Raw genomic sequence first — 14,417 nt, 5'->3', positions numbered from 1 at the left:
ACTGCTCATAACTGTTCTATGCGTGCGATCTTGCGAGGACCATACTCGCGGTATGTAAAGCATGCCTATGTAGTCTAGGCCTGTACAAGACATTTCTTCCCTTGGTGCTTGTACTATTTCTCTTTGTCGTTCTGTGCTACTACCAGCTATCTGTTTGTCGTTCTACTCCCCTTAGGACAGGGTTTCCTTTGACTCCAGCCAATCAGACGCGTCCATTTCAAGGTTTTCCTTAGTTTCAATTGAGATTTATCTATTACCACGGTTATCTGTTAAACAAACTATGAAGTTCAGCATATAATGGTCAGAGGCTATGGTATTTATCTTATAGTACAGGAAATAGACATCGGAGCAGCTCCTATGTTCCATTGAAGGACGAAGGCAATTCAATTCTGAATGATAAGAAAAATACCAAGGTATATGATGTAACCCATCTTTGAATTTCAGGTTGCCTTTATTTGTCATCAATATTGTTTTCCTTGTTTTCATGTTTGACTCAGATTCAGCTTGGGATAAAAAAGATTTGGTCTCACCCGCTTGAGACTGTGTGAACTATTATGGTGGCGTGGACTGTGGATCTTAACTGGTAATTTACATATCCGTACTGGTTGGTTGACCTTATATTGAGATGTTCACCAGCTTGACCTTAATTTACAGAAAAACTACTCTGAGGGTCAGTACTTAATTTTTTTTTATCTATTTTCCTTCTATTCATAGCTGTAGTGTTGTTGCTTCAGTTTCGCAATTGGTACTTCGGTCTCTTTTGCATCATTATGCTTCATGCCATTACAAGAAAGAATAATTATGCTTCATGCCCCAGTCAGCTAGCTTCGAGACCTCGCTGGTTGATAGGTGGTGGTAGCTACTTAGCGTTTGATGGGTTTCTGTAGCAGTCAAACTAAACTGGCTTAATTACATTTTCTCTACCTATTAACTTTATCTGAAGTGCTGTGTGTAAAATAGATGACTATTGTTTGTGATGTGCATCATGAGGATTCATGATATACTGATGACAATATTTTGTTCTCATGAGCCTGTGGCAGTAGCCAACGATCTACTTGTCCACTTGAACTATTTTTCCAACTAGATGATTAACATATAGCACTCAGCTTGAAATTCCTTTCAACTTTTCATGGTAAGAGCACAACCTTACATGTTGCTCTTAATAATTGATAGACCTGAACACAGCCTGGAACACATCAGGCCACTGATATTTCCTGCTAAGAGGCGCAAGGTTGTCACTATGAAGAAGAGGAAGGAAAGGGTGTCCTGAATCAACCCTTCCTTCAGTGATGGGTATCACTGCAGAAGAAAGCGCTGCACTGATACCTGCTGCTTCAGAAAGTAAAGCACAAAAGGTAGTGGCTGAGGTGCATGATGAAGCTGATGAGGGTCTGAGAGATTTGGAATTAGTTTACTATCTTTTACCTTTTCTCCATAATTGTCCTAGGCAGAGTAGTTTTTCTTTTCTTTTGTAGTCCTTGAAAAACTGCGACTTCTCTTTTTAGGATCTTACTCCTGTTGGAAGAGATGCTTTGTCACGAATTAGAGGTCGAGATTTTGACTCAGCATGTGGTCTTACTGAGGATACTGGGGCCTTGGTTGTATGGCAAGCACCACCCATCTGTTCATGTAATTTCTTTTGTATTATCTTGGGCTGACAGTAGTACTTTCTATGATTGAAGAAATGGATTCCTGTTAAGGAGAAATTGGTTGTCCTCAAGAAAAATGCGGAACCTTATGTACAGAAGGTATCGACAAGATCAGTGAAGTTTTATGAACGGAGGGAGGATTTTCTATCTCCGCTGTTTAGCCTGGAGTCAAAGGTAAATTTAATTTCGTCTAAACAGTACATTATCAATTTTCTACAATAGACTACTGTTGTCCCATTTTTTGTTTTTTGACTCACCACGTGGTGTAGTAATGCTTACTCCTTGGATACAAGCTTCTCATCATTTCGGAAAGTTTCAGTGGTGCAAACTTTTGCTGGCCTAGCCAGTTGGATATTTCAGGTTTTTATTTGCATCTTTAGTTGATGCCAGTAGCCTAATATCGAATACTATACTTCTATATTACTCCCTCTGATTTTTTATTTATTTGATGTTTGTTAGTGTAAAGTTGTACTTTCCAGCGTCAAATAATGTTCCAATCTCCTAATGCAAGAAGGTCGCTGCCCTTTTTTCAGGAGGCAGAAGGAGATGAAGACGAGTGAGATTGAGAGGATCAACGAAATGCTGCTGTCTAGGAAATGCTGCCTTTTTTAGAGAAAACTAGATGAGTGTCAGTTTATACGAATCACCAAGTTGGCTTTGTTGTTGAGTGTCCTTAATAAAGATTTTTGCCCCTGTTTCTAAGACAGCGACATTCTTAGATATAAAACACACTTTGTCACTGCACACTTTTATTTCACTGTAGCACAGGGTAGATTCAGTACTTAACTATTTCATGTTGTCATGATCAAATGTGTCAATGACATTTGATATTTATTCTAAGGTGGTCTTCAGGGTTTTATCCATCATATCTCATTTCAAACTTCACTTTTTAAACATTGCTATCTACAGTATCGCCACGTCGACCACCACGACGCCCTGCGATGGGAGGACGGAGTCGCAGAGTAAATCTTGGTAGGGCGCCCGTAAGGGCGCCGCAATATTCTAGTGCACATTGATGTCCTCGGCGCTGAACGTGATGAGATCCTTTCTCTCTTAGAGTGCGTTCGTTTGTTCAGGATTGAGACTAAAAATGGTTCTAGGTGATCAAAGCTTATACAAATTAGATAAGCATTTCTGGTTTGATTGGTTCTAGGTCATGATTCCGGAACAAACGAACACACCCTTAGGCTGTTCGCAGCAAACCGCATATATGGCCATGAGGGGCGTTCCGGTATATTTAGATTGTGTTTGGTTTGAGCTCAAAGTAGAATGAGACAGGGTCACACCATACTCTCGATTTTTTGGGATCACGCCGTCACAAAAAAAATACTCCGGTATTTACCTCGCCTTCACTTATCTCTCATCTAAACACTACAGAAACTGTGGTCACCCCTCTCATCCCTCCTTATACATCCAACCAAACACACTAGAGGCCATATGCAAAATATCTAAAAAGAACATAATTTAATATGTCGGTGTTTACCCTGTGCAAACTGCAAAGATTCTTTTGCCGAGTGTCAAACTCTTGGCGAAAAGCGACGCTCCGCAAAGGGTCGTCAGCAGCCGTCTGTAGCCGATGACTGTTAACTTTGTCCAGCGCCAGACGTTGACACTCGGCAAACCAAATGCATGGCCATAACACCCCCCCTCGCCAAATGCATGGTCCTTTGTGGTATAACGATGAGTTAAATTAAAGCTGCCGAAATTTCCTGCCAGAAGTAAAAGATACAACACTATTCAGCAAGTCAAACGACATTAAACAAAAAAAAAGGGGGACTCACGAAACCGAGCACAACATCTTGCATCTCTACCTAATACCGGAATAAAGCAGAGAAAACAAGCTAACACGCACACACACCAAAAAAAGAGGAGCATATCTGCTTTGCAAGCGCAGGCCATCATTTGCACACGTTGTTATCTTGTAATATATTTGAAAACCGTGTAGAGAACCGCCACAGGGGACAGACAAAGCAAGCCATTTGGGTTGATTCTTCTTTCCATGTTTAGGAGTACGTATATGGTATGTTATCAAGGTGGTAGTGCTTTGGTTTTTTTTTTTTTACTCCTCGCATGCCTTTCGAAAAGTTTGTGATGCTTTTCCCGGGTGTATAATTTTAGAGATTATTGTATGTGCAGCTGCGCGTGCTATATATCATTTGTATATGTATATGATGGTATGTGGGGAAAAGACGGCGAGAAAAGGACCATTCAATCATGAAAAAGCATCAATAATCAGACAATGATACGCCCTATGATCAGGAAAAAAAAAGAACATATAGTCCTCAAGGGTCCGTTTGGATTCTACGATCTAAAATTAGTAAAATTTAGTTCGGTAAGTTAAAGAATATGGGTCTGTTTAGATCCATGTTGCTAAAGTTTAACACATGGGATATAAACATGTCCTAAACTTTATACCATAGGTCTGTTTCATTGGTAGTTTAATCCTAATTTAACAAAAAGAACTTTTTTTGCTTAATCCCCAAACGTCGGTGCGCATGATGTATATCACATAGACACCGTTGCATAGAGGTGGAAAGTGGCGGATGTATGAACGAGGCCACACTACTTGTGGTGTATGGCGTATATGGTGCTCGCAACGGGGACGAGGGGAGAGGCGAGAGAGAGGTGGCACGAGATGGGTGCACAACGGTGGTTGGCGATTTGACACTGAGACGAAGGTGATGATGTTCGCCGACGGGGGGTTTTGTACCGGTCTCCTGCAAAAGAAGATGACGTGTGAGGGCAAATTATCGTTTGGCTATAGCTAGAAATAAAAACTGTAAACCACTTTAGCTCACTTCTGGTCTAATTGGTTTTCGAGATAGCTAAAGTTTACACACCACTTCAAACCATCTTCCTGTACTTTTCTTTTCTTTTCTTGAATACACTGGATATTTGTGTATCATTATATTTAAAAAATTAAATACAATTTCGGCCCTTAAACCTGTTTAGTTATATTAATCCAGTCCATAATTTTTTTAAGCATGTCTTTTAAGAACACAATTTCTGTTCGGCTCTCTATTATATTCTAATAGATTGTTGTGGACCCATATATTAGTTGTCGTGGTTTGTTAAACCTTCTTCCTCCTTCCTCAACGGTTGATATGTGGACCATAGCAATCCATTAGATGTAATAGAGACTCGGACAGATATCGAGTCTTTAAAATACATACTTTAAAAGTTTATGTAGAACTGAATTGACACAGCCAAAAAAATTTAAGAACAGAGAGTATATTTCACTCTAAGAAAAAAAAAAGACTATAGAGCCCAAATAACACCACACAACCCTATTACATAGATAGACAGACGAAGATAAAGAAAAGAAACTCACCAAAGACTGCAAACACTAAACAACCTTGACCAACAAACGCTCGAGAGCGAGGAGCCGTGAAACCCCCTCGAGTCCACGCTCAACGACAGAAACTAGCTCTCCTCCCAAATCATATTAATAGTGTAGCCTAGCTTTTCAGGATTCTTTCCTAGGATCTAGCGTCAGTAGCTCAGATTCTACTATATTAAAGGCGGACGCAAAGCTAAGCATCTACGATATCCACGTCGTCTTTTTTCTCCAGCCGTGTGATCACGATCCGATGCCTAAAAATGTTTCACGCTTCCTTACTGCAAAGTCGCGGTCCGGCGCGGAATCGGTGTCATGACGCTTCGAGACCCCTCTCCCACAGTCTCATCCACTTCTCTGTCGTCGCCTCCTACCGCTCGGCCATCCCCCGCCAATGCTCTCGAGTCGACCACCGTGCTCCCCTGCGACGAGGTTCTCTTCTAGCACGTCCTCCACCACCTCTCTCCTCCCCGTCCAAGACCTCTCGCTTCATCACCCTCGACGACCTCAAGGCCAGCACCCTTCCCTGCCGCTACGTTGCCACCGTGGTGAAGATGTCGAAGTAAAAACCAAATTCAGGTTCTTGTGCTAGATGCATTAATTCTTGGAATGATAAAACCAAACACCATGCTAGGGAATGGTTCGGGATATGCTTGGGAATAGGTACTACATTGGTGCTTTCAAGGTACCAAACTGAGTTTCATTCCTCCTTTATTCCTTTTTTTAATGATATAAGATGCACTAAAGTGACTCCGTTGCTATGCCCAACCATTTTGATTGCGCTCGACATCCCTTTTTTATGGTTCATTTTCCTGGACCATCTGATGGTGTAGTAGACAGTGGGCATATTTGGGTTTCTCTATCTCTGGGTCGTGCTGCTGAAGCAGGGCTGCAACTCTTAATCTGCTCTCTTGCTCCAATCTTCAGCAAAGAGGCCATGGAGTTGCATAGAGGAGAATCAGGCTCGAAGTTAACTGTTGCTTGATATCCTTATATGTACAATGGATAGAGGGAAGCCTCTCCCCAAGGAGTACCTATACTACTGCCTAAAATCAACATGCTGTTGGAGCTCTTGCTCTTGCGCCTTCCATCACAAACAAGGATATTTCTCATGCTTCACCTATAGTCCAGTACCTCTGACAACTCTTGCAAAAATATTTAGTTGCTTAATGTTGCAAAAAATTTGTTGTACTAACAAAATTTTGTATCCATGGAGTCCAATTTGAAGGTCCTGAGGGTTATGTGAAGATAGAGGATTTTCTCTGGCTGCTTTAGGACCTTCACTCCACGCGATACATAACCCTGAGTCATGGTGACCTCGAAATAAGACTCTGATCTGGGTATTTCATCATTGCTGGTTGTTTGATTTTCACACTCACTTGAGGCTAGAACTGTTTGCCTGACCACCACGTAATTCCCGATATGTGCATTGCTTTTCCCCACAGACACTCATGTCCCCTCTATCTTCACATACAACATGACAAATATAAGAAGACTAAGTAAAATAAATGTATCATGATAGCAGGAAATATGATTTGTAAGATACTGCAAAATATATTTATATAAGAAAAAGGTCAAATAACATAACTTTAGAAATCCAAGGTGTCAAGCAAGTACTCAATGCTTATTTATTGTGCTATAGATTAGAATTACTCTTATTTATTCTGTTATATGCATGGCATTGTTCCATTATAAATGGTCCCCGTCTGATTTATAGAAGCTATCTATCCCCCCCTCCCCAAGAAGTTCTTTTTTGGCTGACTGCGCTATAGGTTGACCTTGCTTTGGTTTATTTGCTACGTTATGGTAAGGTGTTGACCTATGAGCATAACTAAGGTAGCACATATTGTTTCCTTGGTTTCATACTCAGTTTTTATTTAAAACCAAGTATCATGTGCAATATTATAATGGATTAGAATTACTATTTTTTTATATTCATGACATTGTTCCATTATAAATGGTATGATATAGATGTTATCTATTTCCCCCAAAAAAAAGTTCCTTTTGGGTGACTGCGCTATAGGTTGACCCTGTTTTAATTAGTGAATTCACTTGCTAAGTCTATTCTATGTTCACTCTTATCACGTTATGGTGAGATGTCACCACAATTAAGATAGCAAATATTGTTTCCGTTACTAAGGTACCAACTCATAGATACAGATCTTATATATAAAAAAAACAATTACACATGGTTTGCATGTCGTCAAGCTAATTACCTTTCGGGCATATTTCTGTAATGCCTGTTGTGGTCTTAAATACCAGTATTATGCTGCCCCAAGAAATTTGTATATATGCCTATTCCAATGCGAACTGTGTTACTAGACAAGCTCCATGTGAACTTTATTTTAGTGTACAATTAATTTGTGATGGCTAAGACCCAATGTAAGATAATATCAAAACTGCTTATGATGCTATGTTTGCAAATTCCAAGTTTTCATTATTGTAAAAGTATGCACACTTAATTATGTCTCTACTATGTACGTGATTCTTTCATTATTGTGAAAGTATGCATACTAATTATGTCCCTACTATGTACATGGTTCCCATATATACCAATACAACTATATATTGTTCATGTATATCAATAACTTTTTTCTTGATGTATATGTACATCAAACCAACTGCTTTAAAAATATCGTTAAAAAGGCTCGCGCGGAGCGCGAGCAAGTTACTAGTTTAATGTTAAAATTTAGACGAGAGATCTAAACAGGATGTTAGTCGGTTTCTTTACTGTTTCTAGTTAGGTCATGGTACAGTTCGTCCTGCAAAGGTATGGACGGTGGTTTGTTCTGCTCTGTACTGTTCTTTTTCTTTTCTGTCGACTCGCCGAGATCCATCCGTTTCTTTGGTTGTATTGGTTACATGTACTCCTTGATGGTCCTAGCTTGTGGGGTAAACAAAGTTCTCATGCTACACAGGTGATCCTAGGGGGCAACGACTACTATACAAACAGTCCTTCTGTGCAAGCGTGCAAGCAAACTATCTGATCTATTAGATTACGATCCAACCACAGATACAACCATGGTTTGTTAGGTTTTTTTATAAAGATTATTGAGCTAGTGGTAGAAGGGTTTAAGTGTTAAATGTGACATACGATTGGATCATGATCTAATGGATCAGATGGTTTGCTTGCACGCTTGCACAGAATGACTGCTTGCATAGCAGTCGTTGCCGATCCTAGGGTAACTATAGGATAAAGACCATGTCTTTGTATTCTTGTTTTGTTTATGTTTGGTTGTGATTCTATACTTTGCTCCCGATCTACTTGTGCTTAAGCTTCTGATATATAGAGAGGTGGTGAACCAGGCTCTTATGTATTCAGGAGTAATTTACTTGATCTACTTTCTGTTGAACAATTTTTGAATTGTGTATTCTAGTTACTTCGTCGATACGCGGAAGTAACGCAGTTGCATGCTAAATTGCCACAGCGCCGCGCAAGAGCGGCAGTATCGCGCCTGTGTTACTAACTAGTAACTACTATATCAAATTTTAATCTTAAACATGCCTATTCACGTGTCTCTAGGTTTGTCTAATCTTATTTACTTTTATTTTGTATAAAATGTCTGTTACATACGCCTAAATTCTCCCACGGGGACCTAGCTAAAGCTATCAAGTTTTGGTCTTAGTATGTGTTGATATATATGGGAACCATAAGTATGTTAGTATGTGTTGATGGGTTCAACGGATGGATTCCATGTGGTTTCGGATGAGGTGTAGCTAGTGCCTAGTACGCCTATATATTTCAACCGTTCCTGATCAGGTGTCTTGGCAAAGCTATCAAAATGTCAGGAGGAATGAATAAACCCTTGCTGCTCATGGATAAAGCTACCAAAGGTTTGATCTTATGCTCTTTGTGAAAAAAAGTTATACATCTGTGTATATAGTTTTAAAACCAATTTAAATTGTTGCGCTCTCTCGATCGGTTATGAGCACACACTTTCCTGTCTGTTGGGCTTATGAAAGATTATTGAGTTTGTGTCACATAATCCCTTTATTATGCAATGCTTATTAGTTCTTGAATTATAAGTCATAGATGCTATGCCATTTATATATTATCGTTTCGTCAAGTGCCTTTATGTATTACATCCTTAACTCTAAAGTTGATTTAATTTAAGCCTTGTGTATTCAGCATAATTTAGTATTTAGACAATTCCTATAAGTACCATTGTTACCGTTGAATTTTAGCCATGTCATCCTATTAGAACCGGGTAAATTGGATCAGCCTACATACGGTGGTGATGTCTCAAGGGTAATAACGCTCAATGTCGTGGTTTCGTTCCTACGACAAGTAAACTTGTAGCCTACAGAGGAGTTTCACAGGCTACTATTCCAATGGATTGGCACCGGCGAGCCTGAGAGAGGATTTTAGACTGCTACAGGAAAGTCCTCTGTGTTTAGTATGCTGTTGAAGTCTTGGTTGCTTATTTTAAATGTTACAAAGTAGAATATAGGTTCTTGTGCTCGTGTAAGAGTACAAGCGAAGTTCACTATTCAACTTAGTAGTTTGAGAGTTTGCTTGGGATTCTACGGGAGGCATCGTACCCTTTAGGGCTTGTTCGGTTTTACCCCAATCCATATGGATTGAGGGGGATTGAGGGGGTTTCAATCCCTAGCAAGTCAAAATCTCCTCTAATCCGTATCAATCCCCTCCAATCCATATGGATTGAAAATAACCGAACAAGCCCTTAGGGTTGATTTGGTGACAAGGGGATCCCGGGAGGATTGGAGGGGATTGAGGGGGAAATAAACTAATTTCCCCCTGAATCCCCTCCGATCCTCTCGTGATCCGGGGTCACCAAATCAGCTCTTATATAGTTGAGGGAGCAGGAGCCATTGTTACATAGAGAGCATTTTGATGGGATGTATCATTTTTCACCTTCAGTCATAGATCGTCTCCTATGCTCCTGAATGCCTGTCATAGTTGGCACGTCCACCCCCAAGGCCATATCATTCCTGGCCTATCTGGACCACAGGGGCAATTAGGTATTAAAGGTGTCTAAAGCCAGTGTCTTTAGAATCCTTTGTATTATACTACCTTTACCCGGTGTACACCTTAGTCGGGAGTGTGTGTAACGGTCAATGGGCTATAAATGTGATATCATTTCTCGGAAGTTCATGGTTCCTCTGAGTCGTAGAGTCATATCAGGAGTGTACGACCAAGGCTGACTAGCTTCGCGCGACTCGGGTCGGTACCGACCTGACCAGATGACCGGGCCGGGATTTAGGCTATCCGCACTCATACTACTCTAAATTTCTACCCTAAAAAGAATATTCTGTCCTGATCAGCAAAATTCTTTACTCTATACCAGAATCCTCCGCACTCATGTTTACTCTATATCTCAACCCTATACCAACTACCACATATTATATTACTTTTTCCCACTTCTCAACTACCGACTGTCCGCACCTATACCGGCTGTCACTGGGCCCCACACCGACAGCCCCGTATATAGAGTGAGAGAGTGCAAGTGCTGAATATAGAGTTTTCGGTGTCCTCTATACATGTGCAGTCATCGGTACAGTTTACCGCTGCAGCTCCCGCGTCCACTGTAAAATCTTAGGGGAGCTTTTACAGCTCGCGACTGCGCCCAGCCTTACTCGAGGTGACAAACGTCAGTGGAATTCTAGTCAGTTTTGCTATGGTCAGGTTTGACCTGGTCGGGGGACTACGCTGGGTTCGCTATGGTCAGACGGTCCGACGACCGAAGGGATTTTTAGACTATGTTGTGTGAAGCTCTTATCTTCTTGAGTGAATTTTTTAGATTTTTTAAGCTGGTGCCTTCAGTTTTGCTGGTGCCCTTATTTTTACCCTTAGTTGTGTTTTTTTTTCTCAATTTTGTCCTTCTAGTGCTACAGACCAGAAGGACAAAACTAAGCAAAAAAACATAACTAAGAGTAAAAATGAGGACACCATAATAATTATTATGCTGTCTTGAGGTACCCCAGCCTTCCATATACACGTACGTCACTAGCTGTATTACTATGTCTAGTATTATTGTGGTACATACTAAATTAAAGTTTAACATAGAAAAACATGGTAGGATAGTCACTTAGCTCAACTAATAACACTTGATTTTGATGCCACCCTTACTTGTTACACTTAGATATACCACGTACACGATCTATAATCTTGTATATTTAAATCTGGAGATTTTTAATATGGTCAAAACATTTAGTTAGATTAGAAGTCTAGCACTCGCTCCCATGCATTCTTCTAATGGTTGTCCTGAAACACTCATACGTGTTCGTCCTGGACGGTATTCAAGACGCATACAGGAGAATACCGTACCGGGGTTAAATTTGTTTAAACTGGGCCGGTCAAACAGGTCGCGTGGCTCGATTTAAATGGATTAATTAATTTAGAAGACGGTTTTTGTCGCGCGCATGCGGCATGCATATGCGAGGACGACGACGATGTTGTTGTAGCATGTGCCAGAGAATGTGTCACCGGTCACCGGCGTCATCGTCTCACGGATTCACTTTCAACCGTCACTACATACCTGCATTGATCATGTTAGGCTTTGTTGGGTTATTCTAATTCTATGTGAATTGAAGTGTATTAAAATGTATTGAGATGAATTTTAACTTACTATGAATTTAAACCGACTCAATACCACTCAATCCACATGGATTAACGGTAAAACGAATAAGCCCTTAGCTGGGTTTTACATACACAAACACAAGTCTCTGAGTTAATCTGCTGTGCCACGCGGCGTGATGCTAGCGGACTGGAGTGGATAAGGATAGTCGCAACCCAAGGAGCGCCACACAGGCCTGAGCCGTATCACGCCCATGCATCCACAGGATTTTCTCCTAAAGATCACAGACTTTACTTAGGCCATCACAAGGAGACGTACGCTCTCTGCTAGCACCCATCTTGCAGCAGGCGGAGCCGCCCGACCCAATCCGTGCGTGTGTTGGTCGAGATGGCTACAACAGCTTACGCTCCCATGGCGAGCCAGGTGATGAAGAGCAGCCCGGTGCACTCGAGGCCGAGGGGCCTGTCAGGCGCTGCGCTCACGCGGCCCCGGCCCCGGTTCAGCGTCGTCAAGGCCGCCATCCAGCCCGAGAAGGTCAGTCAGTACTCTCGATCGGTAACACAAAAGAACGCGCGAATTCCATTTCAGAATATATCCAAGCTTACTGCTCGAATCCATACATGCGTGCGTGCGTGCAGGCAACGTACCAGGTGGTGCAGCCCATCAACGGCGACCCGTTCATCGGCAGCCTGGAGACGCCCGTCACCTCCAGCCCGCTCATCGCGTGGTACCTCTCCAACCTGCCGGCCTACCGCACCGCCGTGAGCCCGCTGCTGCGGGGCGTCGAGGTCGGCCTCGCCCACGGCTACCTCCTCGTCGGGCCCTTCGCGCTCACCGGCCCGCTCCGCAACACGCCCGTGCACGGCCAGGCGGGCGCGCTCGGCGCCGCCGGCCTCGTCGCCATCCTCAGCGTCTGCCTCACCATGTACGGCGTCGCCTCCTTCAACGAGGGCGACCCGTCCACGGCGCCCACGCTCACGCTCACCGGCCGGAAGAAGGAGGCCGACAAGCTGCAGACCGCCGACGGCTGGGCCAAGTTCACCGGAGGGTTCTTCTTCGGTGGTATCTCCGGCGTGCTCTGGGCATACTTCCTCCTCTACGTGCTCGACCTCCCCTACTACTTCAAGTAGAATACAAATTCATAAAGATGCATATATATAATATAGCTCCGCCTCCGATCCTCCTCTCTGCGTGCAAAGGTATGCCATTTCAGCAGTGACGAGCATCGTGGATACATGCAATTCCTCTGCACATGGATGGATTGGGATGTAACTTGGAACTGTTAATTTTTTTTACTTTGATTTGGATGCATCATGACCCCCCCTTCAAACCAGCTAGTGAAATGCCATTTTAGGTAAAAGTCGACCTCCTAGTATCATATTGTCGTTGTCTTGATCCGAGTATCTCACCAACCAGTGAAATGATGTTGCGTGCCTTGGCCCAGATGAGTGATGTAAGGTCACACAAGTCATTTATCCTAGTTTGGGCGAGAGAAAGCCCTACTTCCAGCAGAGTGATGGTGAGACTTATATTACTTGCACCTAAATGCTTGCAATAGGGAGTACAAGTAGGTCGGGAGAGGAAAGGATCTCAAGCTCCTAGGGTTGATTGAAGCAAGTGTCAATATCGCTGTGGAGGTGAAAACCGTGAAGTGTTTGTCTGTCCTGCCTGAAGCCATGGACCCCCCCTATTTATAGCCTCAAGGAGGGCTGCCAAGAGTGCCAGTGTTGGTCGCGTACGGTGAGGAGGCGAGGCTGAGCCCCTGTAGACGATATGGCATGTGGTATGGGACATGTACTTGCTGTTGACTTTTGGCCGGTGGAGACGTTCGGTTCCTGCAGAGAGCCAAGGTCGGGGCCGAGGGCTCGGTTATGTACCCAAGCCTACCTGACAGGGAGGTTGCCCATGCCGAAGTGGTTGGTGCAGTGCTAAGTATGGCAAAAAAGCTCCCGGGTAATACATCAGCTCCTCTGTTTTCGGTGATGTAGAACGCCCTTTCGTTGATAATATCGAGGCCAAAGCCAGGCTCGGGCGAGGCAGAAGTCTACCTGAGGTCGTGATCGAGCCTGCTCCAGGATTCGTTGACGTGCGCGACACAGTTGAAAGAGTGGCCTCATGCGGGATTCGCGGGGAGCAGGTTGCCGAGGCCGGGCTCGGGCGAGGGCGGAGTTTGTCCCGAGGTTGAGGCCGGCTTCGGGTGAGGCGGAGCTTGTGCTCGAGGACCAGCCCGCACTTTTGTCGTATGCGTGTTCCATCAGGAGTTGGTAGGCAGCGCGGGGGAACAGTGACTGCTGTTCTCAGACATACGTCATCGTAGTTGGTGAAGTCCGACGAGGTCGTGGTCTTGTTGCCCTGTTCGCTTGCGACACTGCGTGGGGTAGGTATGCACATTGAATGCTTATGTCTTATGAGGCCTTCGATTGAGACCTGCCTCGGGGTCGTCTTCCTTGCCCGAGACGGACTCGGGCGAGGCGGAGACAGTAGTTCTGGGAGAGGGGACCTCGTCTGGGACGAGGATTCTCCCGAGTATGTACCTTGTCCGAGGATAGGCTCGGGCGAGGCGGAGTTATGGGTGACCGCGGAGAGGGGCCTCGGACGAATCGTGGTTCATACTTTATTGTCCTTGGGGAATGTGCCAGACAACAACCTCAGGGTTAAGCGCGTTTAGGGACGTGATCCAGGTACCCCTAATTATAATATCCGACACATATGGATAGGTTTGGGTGCACTTCCCCACCTAGACATTGCCACTAGTGGCACACCACTCAGATGGTCGACATGCCATCATGTCCCCATTTACCCTTTAGGGCTAGTTTAGAAGCTAGAAATTCGAAGGGAATTGGAGGGTTAAAATCCTCTTCTTATTCAAAATTGAATAAGAAACGGATTTTA

At 43.4% G+C, this 14,417-nt stretch overlaps 1 protein-coding gene and 1 long non-coding RNA gene across 2 annotated transcripts; both read left to right on the top strand.

The window, feature by feature from the left end:
• The first annotated feature begins 1,314 nt into the window (after positions 1-1,314).
• On the top strand, positions 1,315-2,479 carry LOC109944923 (uncharacterized). The gene is made up of 3 exons (XR_002268306.3): positions 1,315-1,355; positions 1,506-1,823; positions 2,183-2,479. It is a non-coding gene; the product is annotated as an uncharacterized lncRNA (long non-coding RNA).
• Positions 2,480-11,813: 9,334 nt separating this feature from the next.
• Positions 11,814-12,898, top strand: LOC100281679 (photosystem I reaction center subunit XI). The gene is made up of 2 exons (NM_001154599.2): positions 11,814-12,059; positions 12,164-12,898. The coding sequence occupies exons 1-2, from the start codon at positions 11,913-11,915 to the stop codon at positions 12,653-12,655; spliced, it is 639 nt and encodes a 212-aa protein (NP_001148071.2). The 5' UTR covers positions 11,814-11,912; the 3' UTR covers positions 12,656-12,898.
• The last annotated feature ends 1,519 nt before the right edge of the window (positions 12,899-14,417 follow it).

Source organism: Zea mays, chromosome 3 (genome assembly GCF_902167145.1).
Source record: "Zea mays cultivar B73 chromosome 3, Zm-B73-REFERENCE-NAM-5.0, whole genome shotgun sequence".
NCBI lineage: Eukaryota > Viridiplantae > Streptophyta > Magnoliopsida > Poales > Poaceae > Zea > Zea mays.
This window is presented reverse-complemented; position numbering and strand designations above follow the sequence as displayed.

Excerpts from the sequence above, each read along its gene's own strand:
- LOC100281679 (NM_001154599.2), top strand. The coding sequence starts at position 11,913 with ATGGCTACAACAGCTTACGCTCCCATGGCGAGCCAGGTGATGAAGAGC. Across the intron at positions 12,060-12,163 it reads CCGCCATCCAGCCCGAGAAG|GCAACGTACCAGGTGGTGCA; the intron begins GTCAGTCAGTAC and ends GCGTGCGTGCAG.